The sequence below is a fragment of the Nyctibius grandis genome, chromosome 10 (genome assembly GCF_013368605.1).
Source record: "Nyctibius grandis isolate bNycGra1 chromosome 10, bNycGra1.pri, whole genome shotgun sequence".
Lineage (NCBI taxonomy): Eukaryota > Metazoa > Chordata > Aves > Nyctibiiformes > Nyctibiidae > Nyctibius > Nyctibius grandis.
Window position 1 is genome coordinate 20850375 of NC_090667.1, and position 16921 is coordinate 20867295.

General features: G+C 34.5%; 1 protein-coding gene across 1 annotated transcript in view; it reads right to left on the reverse strand.

The window, feature by feature from the left end:
• Positions 1 to 16921, reverse strand: part of ERC2 (ELKS/RAB6-interacting/CAST family member 2) — a 432595-nt gene that overhangs the window by 65392 nt on the left and 350282 nt on the right. Inside the window, 1 exon segment of the mRNA XM_068409226.1 lies at positions 10738 to 10872. Coding sequence (XP_068265327.1) covers positions 10738 to 10872 — 135 coding nt within the window.

A 16921-nucleotide genomic window follows, 5' to 3' on the forward strand; every position in this document is an offset into this window, starting at 1 on the left:
TCTGGTTTTTAAATAAAAATTAAAAAAAAATCCTAATCTCCTTTTAGACAAAAGCTTTCACAACACAGGCAACACTAAAAACTTGATGAGTTAAGCTTTTCTGGCTCTCTTCCCACAATAGAAGACCCATCCTGACAAGGCTCATCACATTTCCCTTTCATGTGCTTGCATGCTAAGAATTAATGTCTTAACTTGGGTTAAATAAATCTAGTGATAACCTGCTCATCTCTTGAACTAACTTTCTGATGACTGATTTACGCTACTCTTCTTATTATCTATGGCTACTAATGGGTCATTAAACATGTAACTACTGGCTCTGGACTGTGAAACTGTCCTACTTACAGCAAACCATTACATTAACAAATATTAATTTCCCTTGTGACAGAGAAATCTATCTGTTAAGTAATGAAATTTCTTTCAAATCACGAACTTAGCCTAAAATCAGAATTTTTCAGAGCTTAGAGAGATTTTTATCTGCTACTGAATTTCTGGGAGCAAACATAGCTGAGGACTAATTTAATGAACTCTCCATACACAGAACAATTGACTACGGAAGAGTTGAATGAATGATTTGAAGAAGTGAGCCTGAAACTGGAAAGGGGAAAGACTAACAGTGGATTCATTTAAGGCTTTGGTGTGTAGAGTTTTAGATGGTCTTTATTTTATGTTTCATTTGTATACTCAAAAAGTTGAATAAATCTTAAAAAATGCTTCAGCAATATGGTTTTATGTCACAGGTCTATTTTCAAACCCATCCATAACAGAAGGGGTTACAAGTAACCATGCATCATCCAGTTATGAAAATGACCATAAAAACCATCTCACCGTCTGTTCTATTTGTATATAGTTAGGTTAAAATCAAACATAAATACTGGTGATGGGGGTAAGCGGAAGGTTGTTTCTGACCACTTACTTTACAACACCCAGACTAGCATTAACATGAATAAGATGTTTCACCAGATACTCATGCATTCTAAAGCTTTATCACTAGATGAAGCGGAAACCCAATGCTTCTTACAAGAAGTGGTCCGTGAAATCAGATTTGCAATGCAAAAATTTATAGTCCCCTTTGTAGTGAAAGCCTGTGACATGTTATCTCACTTAAGTAACCAGCGCCAGATATGCAACTTTTGTTATCAAGTTACTGTCTCCCAGAAATGCATTTTTGGCTCTTTCAGCTGGTCTAAAGACCTATTTTAGACTATGATGGTGGCAGCTAATTTTTCTAGTAAGAAATATAAGATAAATGTAAACCTCTATATAAGTATTGTATATTCTAACACACGCATTCAGGGGAAGTGAGGGGGAGAGGTTTCTATAGCTAAACATGATCTCAAAAAATTCTTCCATATGTGGAAAAGACTGCAAAGCTAACATATAAATATAGATATATATAAATATACATACTGAGCAGTATGTATACGTTTATATCACATTCATTAAACCTCAAAACATAAAATAAATTCATTTCTGTAAGCAAAGGAGAGGTATAAATTTTCAATATATAAAATCCATCTCCTGGAGGTATCAGAGACAGCAAAACCTATTTTCTACTACTTTCTTTTAATACAGCTCCAGTTTAGCTGGTCTCTTACTCAAATTACAAATGTAGCATAATTAGAAGATGTATGAAAAATTATTCGGCTACAATATAATTACAATTAAGAGGTAGGAATAACAAAAGCATTAACAAATATTACCTACTTCTATTGGCTCGTACTAAAATGAGAAACTCTGAGCAGAGCACAATGTTTATAACTATAACATTGCAGTATACCAAAATCAAGAACTAGAGTATCCTTGAAAGATAAAATCAAACTCAGAGCAGACTCTTCCAAATTTCAAGGCTGTTTCTTTTGTTCCATCACAAGTACAATGTAATCTACAACGAAATTCATGTTTGAAACCAATCATATCATCCTCAAAATCTGGGCAAGGCTCTGTGAAGGACTATTTCAGTTTTAGGGCAGTTTTACTGACTTTTGGGAAATGCTTAGACTGAAATTACATCTTCAGTAGAAGAGAAGTATTTACCATTCAGTAGTGTGTTTATAGTAAACAAAATAGCTATGATAACTGCATATAATTTAATTGGAAAATTGTCTTTTTAATGGTGACTATGATACAAATAGGATTTTATTGCATTCAGTTCAACAAGTCTGAACAATGTGTGATTATGAATCACAAGTTCTTTGTTCCGGAGGGAAAATATATGTAGCAAAGATGAAAAACTGGAGGAAATACTTAAAAATGTGAAAGCATTTATATGACTAATTTGAACTGCACTCCCGAGATCTCAAAACACTAATTAATTCAGTACAATACTAGTTATTTACAGTGGATAAGCCTGGGATTGTTTATACTGAACGTACCAAGAAGCAAACCTTGCCCTGCCCGAATTCCTAAATTAAATAAATCCATGTGACTCCAATGAGCTTAGTGCAGGCTCAGCACTGTGCTAATACAATTGCGTGCTTCCTTGAAGCTTGAGGCACCAGCAGAACAAGTTCACGTACATTTAGCGAACAGACAAGAGCAAGCTCACACCTGCCCAAATACAACATGTAAACATACAGGATAAAGAAACACACAGAATATTAAACAAAATCTGGGTCAGGGAGGGAGCCAATAATTCCAATTTACTGCATTAAACAGCTATATCATACCACTTCTTTCCTATACTAAAATGTCACTGGTGCTTTGGATTTTCCTCTTATTTTTGTTTCTTCTTTCCTGAACAACTAAAAGACAAAGTTTTAATGTTGCAGAAAACTCCCAAACATGATATTTCAGTTTTCCAGATACTAAACTTCTGCTCAGATTGAACTTTCTACTCACAGCCTACAGAAATTTGAAGAATTTTACGCTTTTCAAATAGCCATGATTATTTGAATAAGCTAAAATAATATGTTTTGCTTTATGTTTGTCCCCCTTTTAAGTTGTGTTGTTTGGTTTTGTGTTTTTTTCTAAAGACAAATCCCAGTTTCAATATTCGTGAAGCCTATTCAGGAGTTTGAGGTTGGCAATTTTCCAGTATGGCCACAGAATATAAGGCATTGTGCTAACAGCCAGGGCTGCCAAAATACAGAAAGCAGCATGCACTCGCCACCCCTAAAATTATATATGGATCAATATAGTGATTGGCAGATCAGGATCCAGACACTAAAATAATAATCGTTGTTTGACTGTCCTGTGGCTCTGATTTCAAAGTCATCCACCTCAAGCAAAATCCCATCTGACCTGTTCAGAGTTTTTCACATATCATCTTTCAGCAACTCCAAGGATATTTAGCAGTTCCAGCTGATGAACAAAGACCTGTTGCCAAGACCAGTCACCACTTTACAAATCAATAAACACTTTTTTTTGAGAGCACATGTTCTTCTTCAAAAAGTTCGTGTTTAGTGGCATACTCCTACTTCGCAACAGTCAGATGATTGTCAAGTTTCGTGCATCACTGCATGTGATTTCTTTTCTCAAATGAATGAGTCTACCAGCATACTTAAAAAATCTTTTTAAAATGACACATATTTAATACTAAGACAGCTACCAGTTAGTTCTTTAAAATCTGGCTTTCTGAATGGAGAGTGGTAGTGAGGGAAGCTTCACAGATACACACTGCCCCATCACTATCCTAGTAAGGAGGACTTTTCCTTTAGATAAGAGGATAGTTCAGAAACCTTTTACCCCTCTTTGCTGAGATTTCAGAGCAATGGAAAACTTGATGGTGAGTTTGTGACAAATTACTTCTAAGCACCACCACCTTGTAGAAAGGCCATCAAAAATTTTTTAAATAGGACAAAATCTCTATGTAGACAGACTAGATTAAAAGATGTAAAAGGACATGCTACATGCTTACAATACCATATGACATTCCATCCTCAATTACAGCTTCTAAGAATAGGGCAAACTTTTTGGAAAGCAGTCAGCTTCTACAGCCTTATAACATACCCTATAATATTCATATTTTTCTAAAAATCAGATTATTTTTAATGAGAATATCATCTGTCATCATAAAACAAAATTAAAATACATTTGTAGCCCTGATAACCATGGAGCAAAGCGTTCAACCACAGCTTGTAAATTCAGAAAACGTGATGAGATGAGAAACACCTTACACTTTATGTCTTTAAAAATCTACAGTACTATGGGAAATAAGATTTGATAGTTCTTATAATCATCAGGATTGGTAATAAAGTCCTAAAGTATGAAAATTCTTTGGATGTTATACCTTCATTCTTCTGCTGCGTGGATGCAGAATCAAGTTCTTCCATATGCCCTCTCAAATAGCATAACTTCCTATTAAGAATGCCATCAAAATAACTTAAGTATATCCTAAGACACATACATGTCATAGATTACCTGCACAACTTCTTTTAAGCTCCTTTTTTATGTAGAGATGCTGCTTTTAATTTAAATAGTCAAGTACAGTTTTTTTACTGTGTAGTCCATAAGCAGCAACTTGAATTTAGTACCTTTAAACCACATAGCAAAGATCTCATGAACTTGAACAAGAAAGTCCTGGGTGATAGCAAAAGAATGCTATTTGTTATGTGGAGACCATCTTAGAGTTAGAGATGTGTCATATATGCAAATAAGTTAATGACTGTTTCAGAGACAGCAAGGAACCTGAAATGCCTATGAAAATTAATAGTAAGTGAATATGGGTGACTAGAGCCTGAAACTCAGAAGAGGATACAAATATGGAGGGGCAGAAAGGCTTTTGAGATTAGAAAACCAAAGGGAATGAGATGTCTCAATTTGGCCAGACTTGTGGTTAGCAAGACAGAATTTCCTGTTGGTTAGAAACTTACAGGCCTGTTATGATACTAAAGGTGCAAGAAAAAAATGACAAAAGGACTGTAGTACAGTAAGGCAGCTGCAGCAGGGAATACAAATGTGCTGATTTCCTCTCAACTTTTAACAGTAACAGCAATTTGCTTCAAGAGCACACAGTCACTTGTGTGACACAAACAGGCACTTCCTTCAAAATATTTTCAATACAAGGAAGAAAATTAAAAAATGATGTGGGCAACTGAGGCCATGAGAAAAAGTTTTTAAGGAAAACCAGTAAGTATGTAGAGGCGAGAAATAAGAGATGCAGGGAGCTGGACAGTAGGCATGGTGGTGAAGTCTATGCTATGGGGCAGGACAGCTTCTAAACCTGGAAGTTCAACTTTATTTAGCCACGGGGGTTTTTGTGTTGCAGATAGATCTTGGATGCAACGATCCAGATTAGATTACTGTAATGCACTCTACAAGGGGCTACATATTACAACTCCTTGGAAACTGAAGCTAGTACAGAATGCTTATTAAGCTCCTTTTCATGCTAGGAGTATTACACCCGCACTCCAGGACACACACTGACTGCCAAAATGTTTCCAGGTGGAATTTAAGGAAGATTGCCAACTCTCAAGCCAAAACTGAAGAGAATAAATTTAAGTTTTTAGTGCAAAGCTGCAAAATTATCTTTTTTTTCCAAGTTTTTAAAGGACTAGTAAAAATGGTTAATATCGCAATGTTATTGACATGGCAGCACTCAATCCCCAGAAATTTAGTTATATCAAATAAAAATCAGATGCACCAACATAACTTGAGAACACATCATGACTCACTGTAACATGACCATGTGTACGGGCAGAAGAGAGTTAAAATCTTCCTACTGCTTGTGAAGTTTTCTTATATCTTCCCCAGAATTTAGGTCCAGACATACAAGGGCAAAAAAGGTTGCCAATCTATACCTCTCCCTAAGCAGAAAAGCAAAAAAAAAAAGAGGGGCTAAAAGCAAGAAGTGGCTGGAAACTTGGCTTTGCTCTCTAGCAGCAGCCAGAAGACCTAAACACATCCATTACATCTGAAAAAAGGTGCTCAATTAGTTCCTTCAAGAGAAGTCAGAGATCTTACCCTTTACTACGTCTAGAACCACGCTGCCACATGCTGTCCATAGGAGGATATGATATCGAGTAACAGTTAGAACAAAAACATGATCATTAAAACAAAATGACAATACCTGAACCAAACAGCACCATGTAAAAAGTATGCATATTTCAAGCAGGATGTGTGTGTGTTCTTCTTCCAAGAGACTGGTGGTACACCATTCTCTTTGAAGGGGATATAGATTCACAGTAGTGTATATACAGTGGTTTACATCAGTAAGTGGGAAATGCGTTATTCTTCCTTACAAATTTGCACTTGAATGCACATGTACATACTTCTACAGCCATACATAATAACATACATGTATTTCTCCGTATAAATGTAGCATATAAATTAGAAAAAACAGTATTATCCTTAGAAATGAGAAATGTTTCAAGATTAATTATGTAAGTTCAACTATCTGTTTCGCTCCAGAATTTGTGAGAAAACTTTCAAAAACCCTCCCTAGCATTCACTAAATTAAATGGCATTTATGTTACAATATGCACCACTTTCTTGTCTCCTTACAAAATTAAAAATGCCCTCTGATGATTTGCAAGTTTATTATTTTCTCAGTTTACTCTGTGGTTTCAAACCATTAGCAGTATGTTGAATTATGGTCATCAAAAAACACATATCTAGAATTTATCTGTAATACAGTATTGAATGGGAAATACAGGTTTGTATGGCACATGGCAACCAAATTGCTATATGGAATGGTAAACAACACAACATAGAAAGTAAAAAAAAAAAAGAATTCAAAATCCATGATTGAAAAATATAAGCTAAAGCAATGACTAGAGTTCACTCATGACTATCATTGACTGTGCTGTTCTCAAAGATTATTTCAGCAAGGGGTTTGCTGTGGATCTCCTATTTGCTGGCTTCACAGGTAAACATTTGCCGAGCTAATCCACTGTTCACAGAGTCTGTGGAAATTTAGGGATGGCAGAACTTGAGGAAAACACCTACTCCAAGCCCAACGCACCAACACAAGATGAAATAAAGCTATTATCATGTGCCACAGATATTGATCTAACCTGTTCTTAAAAATCTCCAAGAAAGGCGCTTCCATTACATCTACTTGAAAGAATGTCCACATTTTCTTTCCACTTACAGACTCGTTAAACTCATAGTGAAAAAGTTTCCTTTTTTTAATAACTAACCTAGTTATTCTTGGTATAAATTAAACTTACCACTCCTACTCTTTCTCCAGTGGGCACTGGAATACAATTGATCATCGTCTTCTTTACAACAACATTTTATGTATTAGAAGACTTCTGTCTCCCCTTTTAGTACTTTCTAGACTAAACAAACCCAGTTCTTTAAGCCTTCCTTATAGGTCATGTTCTCTAAAACTCCTATCATTCTTGTTGCTCTCCTTTTGTCCCTTTCTAATTTGTCTATCTTTCTTAAAGCATGGTGATCAAAACTGTATACAGCTTTTCAGATGAGGTCTCACCAGTGCTCTAAACAACAGAATAATTGATTCCTGCTTCTTTTCCAGTATTACTTCCAACCCAAAATTAGATCCAACTTCATTGCAATGGTATTTCATTGTTGCCATATATTATGTGCAATCCAGATTCCTTTTTCCATGCTATTGCCTCATCAGTACATGTGACTTCTCCCTTTTAATGGACTTTTCTTAGTGAACTTCAGATTACTTATTCTAGACTTTCTCTCCAGTTTGAGACTGGAGCAGCTTACTGAGCAGTTTAACTGCTCCTACTACACCTGCAGCTTCTTGCAGCTTGGTTCATTATCAACAATATTCATGTTTTTTCTATTTCATCATTGAAATAATTTCAAAAAAAGTACTTCAGAGAAGCAGATAAAGGACAGACCTCTTTAGAACCCTGCTGTAAATATTCTTCTTGTCTGACAATGAGTAACGGGAAATTTGTCTGTAGCATGTTATTTGTATCAGTTGCACACCCTTATAATGGTGAATTTATAATTAATTAAATTAAAATAGTATTAATTATAGTTACAGCTTTTATTATTGTAATGCATTTTACATTACATGTTAATTACATTATAAATTAATGTATTTATTTGTATATTACAAATATATGGTGGGACAGTGTCAAAGGCCTTATGAATTCAAAGTATGTCACAGCTAACACTTTCTTCTTCAGCCACAAAGCCAGTTACCCTATCAAAGGAAATTAGATTTGCTTGACATAATTTGTCCTTGACAAATACCGGCAGACTAAATATAGGATGGGTATGCTATGTAACAGTCATCTAGACCTGCATTCTGTTTTAGAGAGTGGCCCAAAACTGTCACCTAGGAAAGAGTGCAAAAATAAAGTGAGTGCATAGTGATAAACAATCACATATCTTCAAGAATGTAACATAAAAATAGTTTATCTGGTCTAGGATAGGAACCATCGGCTGATGATCACAAAAAGAGGATAAGGACGAAGCAAGTATAAAGTGATCTGATATACACTGAGATGATTAGACAGATACTGTCATACAGTTTGATACAGACATCAAGCTACTGACAATGAACAGTAATAAGACTACTGGCTTTCTATTGATTCACTGATTAATAATTTCTTCCATAACTTTCCAGGGTCTAAAATAAAGTTATTCATAAAGCCCCATACATTTTATTTTCAAAGATGAGAATAGTGTTTGCCTTCCTTGAGCCTCCAAGGATCTCCTGTATCCCGTATGAGAGTTGTTGAACATAATCATAGATAGTTCAGAGTAAAACTGAGAATACTAGTACTAGTTAATACTAGTAAAACAGCTAGTATTTTATGTGCTCTATCTTTAATCATGTATCCATTTCCATCATTCTCATCATTTCTTAATTTTTTTTTTAAGTTCTTGAAGATGTTTTGATATAGACTTTCATTATGCTTATCTGTTCTCTTCCCTCAATAACCTGTTATTGTGCATTGAGAAGTGCCTTCTTCACTAAACGTTAGCTCTATTACATTGTTCTGTCCCTCAAATTTTCTTTACAGGTTCAGTTTTCTAGAATTAGTTGAAACCAGTGTCTGGGTTTCAGTAACACTGAGGTCGGTTACCTGTTTTTTCACATCTCTTGCCTTCATTCTGTTTTTCTCATTCTATTTCTTGCACAAAGCCAAAACCTTTTTCTATTTCATGGTCATTTTCAGAGAATTTTGCCATCTTTTATAAACTCAGCCAACTTATCTCTGTTAACCAGAAACAGAACTAAAACCAAGACAGCAAGTCCTTAATACCTTTCTCCACTTTCTGAAAGAAAAAGTTGTTCTTAAGATGTTCCAAGAACTCAAAGGATTCTGTGTTCTGTTGTTGAGGTTTTGGGTTTGTTTTTTTTTTTGTTGGTATCCAAGAAATTGAGTTTTCTCATACTTACTAGTTCCTGTCTTTAGTACAACTCTATTGGTCATTCTAAAAAAAAGCATCATTTGCCTTTTTGTCTTCTATTCCTGATTAAGTAGTCTATCATACATCCCTGTCATAACTTCATCAATGTTTTTCCCTTTTATTTCTGCCTAAAAATTATGAACTTATAAACTAATTTAGTATCAAACAATGATTCTTCATATAAAAGCAATTTTTTATTTTCCCCCAGGGTTCTCTACCTGAAAAAGAGTTACTTGCTTCTATAGACTGTTTTTCCTACTTAAAATATGTATACGGATAACTTTCCCCCTTGTCCTACTGTGACTGAGTTCCTCCTATAACTCCTACAGTTTTCAACTCTCACTCATTGTGGTAGGCTAAAGGGTCATACAGTGAAAAGAAGTCTATCTTAAAATTTGAAAGTCATCTTTAGGCCAGACTCCATCCATAGCTGACAAGATCTCCACTTAGTAAGCATATTCATTTGAAATAGAATAGTGGCACCCAGTATCAGCTGGAAACACATGGCATGCTGGCAGCATGGCTGACATATATGTTTTAATTTCAAAACAGAAGTTTGTTTCTTGAAATTTCATCTACTATGGCTTAGCTTCTTGCATTTGTATTTCTTGTGGTTTATCATTTCATACACACATACATGCATGCATCTACACGCACCCCCCCGCTAAGAAATTTTTAACAGTATCAGACCCAGACACCCCAGAAAACAATTATGAAAACATGTTTGCTGGCAGGAGGATATTTTAAGGATGAGATAAAGTTGTCACTAGAATTTGAAATACTATTTTGGTGTGTATATATACAAATATAATGTATATTTTATATAACTACTTATTGAATTAAAGAAATTATTATTTTCAATACCATAACTTCATAATGATAACTAGCTGTAACATTATTACTAATAGCTATAGCAATACTATAGCATTACTTTCAATATTATAACTTTAAGCTTTATAGTCTTTAAGCTCTCCAGAGATAAAACCCGCAGTATTTTCTGTTCAGAAACATCTGTTTCAAACACATTGAAACAATAAACTTTTCAGTCAAGGTGTTTGCTTCACCCAGTTGTCTATGAACCAGAAGTACTGAGCTTGCACACTGGACACTTAGCAAATTTCTGCCTATTGACAGCAACATTATCTGAAAAATCACATTAAAGTATTCCAAAAGACAAAGTGTTGGAATGCTAATAAACCGCAGAACATCACTACCTCCTCATTCCAAACATACACAATGTAAATACTAATTTAAAACTACGTGACAGTAAACTTGCTTTAATAATTTTGCTTTTTAATTTTCACTAAGCTTTCATATCATTAATATTCTAAAATATTATCAGTTCAAAGAACACATCACTTGCTTATTATTTCTTTGGAATATTTATTTTATCTTGAAATATCAAAATAGTAAAATTATAAAACTGAAGTGAAAAAAGTGCTGACTAACCTGATCTGGAGAGGGTCTGTGGTTGGAGTGTTGTGGCCTCCCAGGAGATCGATGATGATGGTGGTGGTGATGGTGGTGGTAGTGGTGATGGTCATCATCGTAGTTATCTGCCATCAGTTTCATTCTGTTTTGTGTCTGTTTAAGATGTAAAGTGAGACAATTCTATTACATGCTGGAATATATTACTCCAACAGTGTTTTAGGAAGATCTTAGCTCTTTTTTTTTCTTGTAGCTGTGAGTATCTAACAATAGAAGTCTGGACTGCTGGCTCACAAAGAAAAGGAAACAGAAATAGAAAAAGATAACAAAGTATGTGAACACCTCTTCTGTCTCAGTTTTCAGATGAGTAGAATTGCACAAAGAAGTCAGAAAAGGACATGATCAAGGATGATGTGTTTGAAGCATGTCAACAAAGACATTCAGCTTTTCTAAATTTACTATTTTAGAACAGTTTCCTATTTTTTCCAGTCTATTATTATGTCTTGTCAATTAACTTGTAAAATCTCACTGAAAGGAATATTAAATGTACTTCAAATATTTACGGTTAGCTACTGAGGCATATCAACAACCATCATGAGTAGTTATGCTAAAAGCTCTATTTTGGCTTAATTATTTTAATTGTACTCCAGGATCACCATGCTAAGCAGTAAGGTAAAAAAAAGAACCTGAAAACTGACAGATACAGACACAAGCACTTAGAGAAATAAGTGATTATGGAACTTGAAACATGTTACAGAATGAAAGTAAGTCTTAGATATAGATCTTGAAAAAAAGATCAACACTTCAGCTACTGCTGTGTACAGATAATAAAATCTATGTCACCATGAGATAACAAGATATATTGCTGCTCTTTATCACTATTACAATTATTCCATACCATGAAATACATAGACTGGAATAATTCAAACCTTTCTCATAATACCAAAAATATCTTACTACCAATTGGCCAGTACCAGTGAATACAGTACCTATTTTTTCTGTTAGTAGGACTGAAGGCTCTCAGGCAAACTTGTTAACCTGTAATCAAGTTTAACTTATTTTTGCACTAACAAAACCCAGAAGAAAACACTGACAGCTCTCAAAAACCTCTTCCAAAATTAGAAGAATCAGAGACATAGACAATTAATATCATGCAGATGACTGAATGAAGGATAGCAGTCTTAACACACTTAATGTCATCTTCAAAAATCTCACCTGAACCCTGTAGGAGAAAGGTTGTTCTTGAAGAAGTATAATCTACTTTGTGCCAGTTCTCTATGTGGACATCATTTGAGTTGGTCAAGCACAAACAAGTCTACTTTGCACATAGACACTTTTGGTGAACAGTAAAGATAAGACACTGAAATCAATTGCAAAAAGCCACAGTTTAGTTTTACCCATGCTCCAAGGCAGCAGGATTCATGCTAACTCCAATAAGGACTCTGGCTAATCACATTGCCCCAGGACTTTGCCCAAACTAATGAGTTCTAAAGGACCAACTTAAACAGATTAGTTTAAACACAACTCATTTGTTCAGGTACGTTCCTATATTAACAGGTCTAACTGGCTTCCAATTCAAAGCGCCCATAAGACAGCTATGTGTTAAATTACTTCCAGGATTATTGTAAATTGATTTTCCTATGAGAACAATCCTATATCAAAATCTCCATTTGGAAAATTTCACTGGTAAGTGTATTTTAATAGAAAATGTAGAAACTCAGAGATTGCTATTAAATTCCCCAATGTTAATGTTTGTCGCTAAAGTAGAAAAGAGATTTGGGAAAAAAGCAAACAAAATACTCACATTACACATTATTCAAAGTATAATGAAATCTACGTGAGGAAACTATGAACCACAGGGATCACAAGAAATCCTGATGTGTCTTTTCAGCAATTAACTATTTTTTAAATGTCACAATGTTTCTCAAGCACTTCACATGATGTCCATTAGAAGGATCATAAAAAACTGTTTTCCAGGAGGGGATCTGTCCTCAGTTCAAGTAAAAACAACCAACCAACCAAACCAAACCCTTAAGGCATCCACAATAACAAGACAGAGGAACAACCACAGATCAGATGTGCACATGCTTTTTAGCCACTGTCAGACTCTTTCTGAGCATCTCTACAGCACTAAAAGAGCACCTTCTCAGTGTGTTACAGAATAAATGTCCTCCACAGGTCAAGTGGTGGGTTCATTTAAACAGGAATCACACTGGCACTACATGGTATCATTTCACATTTTTTAACACTATTTTCTGCACAGTTGGAACCATTTCACTTTCTCCCTCTATAAGTACAGCACACAGCTTTATGAATTTCAGCTATGAATTTCTACCAATTTTGCCAAAAGACCAACTCAATCTGAATCATCACAGTTGGTCTGTTTGTCTTTAGATTCAAAATGGAAGGCCTTTTGAACAAAGGACTGGAAAAGATGGAGAATTAATAGACAAATAATAACCCACTTACTGTAAACACTGTAATATCCTGCCTCTTTGGGGAAGCTCCTAACATTTTATTAGTTTATTTTCTTATCAATGAACAGCCTTAAATTTCCTACCTTTCAACTGTATTCCATAAAAGAATGCAAAAGTTAAACAAGATGATATATGCAATCCTAAAAGTGTCCCCCTGTAATGAGGTGTTGGGGATTAGACGTGTCATGGGATAAGAACTGTAAATGAATGATGTCATCTTTCTAATTTGGTGCTGAAATATAAATAAACCACTTCTAATGTTTCTTCCTTTTGGATGCCAGATTGCAGTAAAATGTGCACAAAGAAATGTTAATACTGCACACTTTAGTGTGCCTGTTCTGGAAGCAAAATATATCAGAAATGTGAAATGCGAATTTCTCTTTCACTCAAGTGATCACCAAAGCATCCAAACTTTTACATAACTTGTGTTTGTCATTAATTTCTTAAAATGATGCCAAATATTTTGCAAAACATTATTTTTAAAACTTTTTGTTTTTATTTGTTAGCTCTTCACAACAGTAACTAATATATTTTGAGGTTCTGTTTGTCTTTGCTTTAGTTAGTCAGAGTGCTATACTTCCACACTGAACTGTATTTTCCAGGTATGCTTAGCTTTGACTTAAGAAGTACAAAACAGGGTTTGATTTCAAACTTTTAAAAGCAGGACTTTTGACGAGGATGAACAGGAAGATTTCTGGAGGAGAAACAAAAGTAAAGCCATCCAGGAACAATACAATCCTTTTCAGGTCCTTTTAAACAAAAATCTGTAATATTACTTCTGTTTGCTTCCCCTGCTAACTCTTTTAATCTTCAGTAGGCTTTGAAATGCCAGGTATATTTTTATTTGAGGAAGAAATTAATTAACCACATTGGAATTTGTTCAGGACCCCAGGGCTTCACACCCCTACACTTACTTACAAGCACATACACAAACAGACAGAAAGGCACATACATTTTAGGACATTGGTTTATCAGACAGACAGTAAATCCTCATGGTCTGGGTCCCATATCAACACATTAGGACACTGCTTCAGTACTGACTGCAAGGGAAAAATCTCACCTACGGGCTTGGCAATGCCATCCTTTCCTGCAACATCTTCAGCATACTTGAAAATTTCCTATTCAAGAACATTCAAGACCTTTTCTTATATTACTTTTGAAAGCAGAACAGATTATTCAATATGACTTTTCTAGATGGTCAGGAAACTTGGTCTTGGAATGTAGAATGATTGATAATTAGAGCAATGATTGTACATGCATTTGAACTGTCCCATATCTAATCTGCATTATATGTTACTCTGCATGAGTTACTCCATATCTGAAATAGTTATATTATATAGTTCAAAATTTTATTCACATTTTCCTCTCAAAACTATTATTGATACAGTTTTCCTGAAAATGGGGTTTCTCGAAATTTACATAGCCATAGCTCTGACAACAAAATGACCATGCCAACAGTTATATTTGAAAATGCCTGGTGAACATCGGTCCCACACCTGAGAAGGACCAGTTTTTAATTTGGATTTGTACTAGGAAAGAAAAAAATGTTAACTTGTAAAATGCAACAATTAATTAACTGCATCTCCTACAGACCATGTGTAGCCTTATTAGTTTTAACCTAAACAGTTTCCTCATATTTTTTTGCTTTAAATTTATTGACTACATTCAATAAATACTGCATCCATTTTGAAATAAAGGAATGATGGAGGAATTAAAAGCAGGTTAAATCTAGGTGCACAGGTATATTAACCCTTAGGGCTTTAAAGTTATCTTTGATCATTCAATATCACTATTTACTAAGCTGTTAAGGTCATGAATGGTATGTATAACTGAATTTTTAACCCACTTACCAAAGAATATATGATCTAGCACTGTAAGAAAACTGACAGATATTTCTTGTCCTCCTAAAATTCTGCTGAGTTTAAGTAAGGATCTACTGAAGTGAAATGAAAGTCTTTGATTGACTGGCAACAGACTAAATAGCTTACCAGCAATCTGTAACTGTAAAACTATAATATTAAAACTGTCTTTTAAAAAATATTTTAGCAAGGTGGCAATAGGCAACTATGCTTTGATCTGTCATCTGGATCAAGTTAACAACAAAACTCTCATGAATGAAGTTCAAATGAGGAAAAATAGTAAGATTTGTTGCGCTGGGACACAGGTGTAATACCGTTCAATAGCTACTACCTCCCTTTGGATTTTCTTCTCAATCTCTGTTCGCTAAATGGAATTTAAAACATTTCTAGAATATTCACTTTCAACAGAGCAGGATTTTTCCCTATATAATACAGCAGGGAAGCATATATCAGGCCTACAAGCTATCCTGGAGATATCTTGTGGTCTAATTATTAAAGCATGGCATTTAAACTCCAGAGACCCACATTCTAGCTTTGATTCTGCAATGGTCTCTTGTTGTCTTCAACAACACAGAACCTCTATTTCTTGCAATCTCACTATTTGAAAATAAGCATGCTAATATTTCCACGAAGCATTCTGAGATGTTCACATGGCAAACGTTTAGTTATAGTCTTCCTGATTTTACTAATAAACAATTTAATCTGAGCTTTTTTTTTTCCCCTAAGATAATAATTTTAGAAAAAAACAAAATATTTTTTAACATTGAAATCCAGAAGGTAAGGATCTAAAAAATTGTGTGCTTAAGAATATATAGTTCACCAAGTTTCTCCAGAAGTTGCATAAACTTAGTGGAATTAACATAGATTTAATGAAAGCATGTGCAACTGCAATTAATTTTCCAGTATGAATCTAGTGCTTCAGGCTTGAATTCCATTATCTGAGGGTTAACAAAATGTTTGCTAATTAAGCCAGCTCTGTACTTATTCGCTCCAAATAAAATCAGTTTTCATGTCATTTTTTTTACAAATTTTTTTTTACACATTCTTTGAAAACTGTTATAGTCTGAAGACAAGTGAAGAATTTCTTATTATTTCTACTGCTGCACAACACAAAAGTTGCTAACTGCCACAGAATACAATTTATAGTTGATTTGTTACAAGTTACAGTTAATTAAATTGGACAACAAATGTTGTACTTGGCCTCAAACATCCTTAAAAGTTCTCCAAATTACATCCATCACTCACAATCCGTTAAAGGACTATAACAGTTTGCACAAAATGAAGACTTTATGAAAACAGTATATATTTGTTCATTAAAAAATAAAAAATCTTGCACAATGTAGACTGTTACACTTGTGTAACAAAGGCAGTCAGTCTTAAAAAGTAGCTACAAAAGGCATTTCAGAAGGTAACACAGAATGCTGTGTTTCTAAGTAGCCTTTATGGTGACTTCTAAGACCAAAGAAGTCATTGCAGGCTACACTGAAAATTAAAATTAAATTCCCTGTAAAGCCTATATTTCTAGAACTTGATCAAGTTCACTGCCTTTTTTTTTTTTTAATCTCTTCAGCAAGTTTCAATTTGACTTCTGTTGTCTGATCATTGTTAAATATTTTTCTGAGAAAAAAAATAACAAGTTCAAGTTCCAAGAGCCTCTAAAAAGTATGTTCAACATCACTGTCATTTAGTTCCACTCTCTTTGAGCATCTCAAGCTTACTAGAGGTACATGTATCCTGCATAAGCAATTTGATACTAAGCCAAACAGTGAGCTTAATTTGCCATCTAGAAAAGATTTAAGAGAGATTCTATTGCAAAGTTTTAGTTGAAACGTCTCTTGCTTAAACTTCTTGATATATTTAGAGATTTTT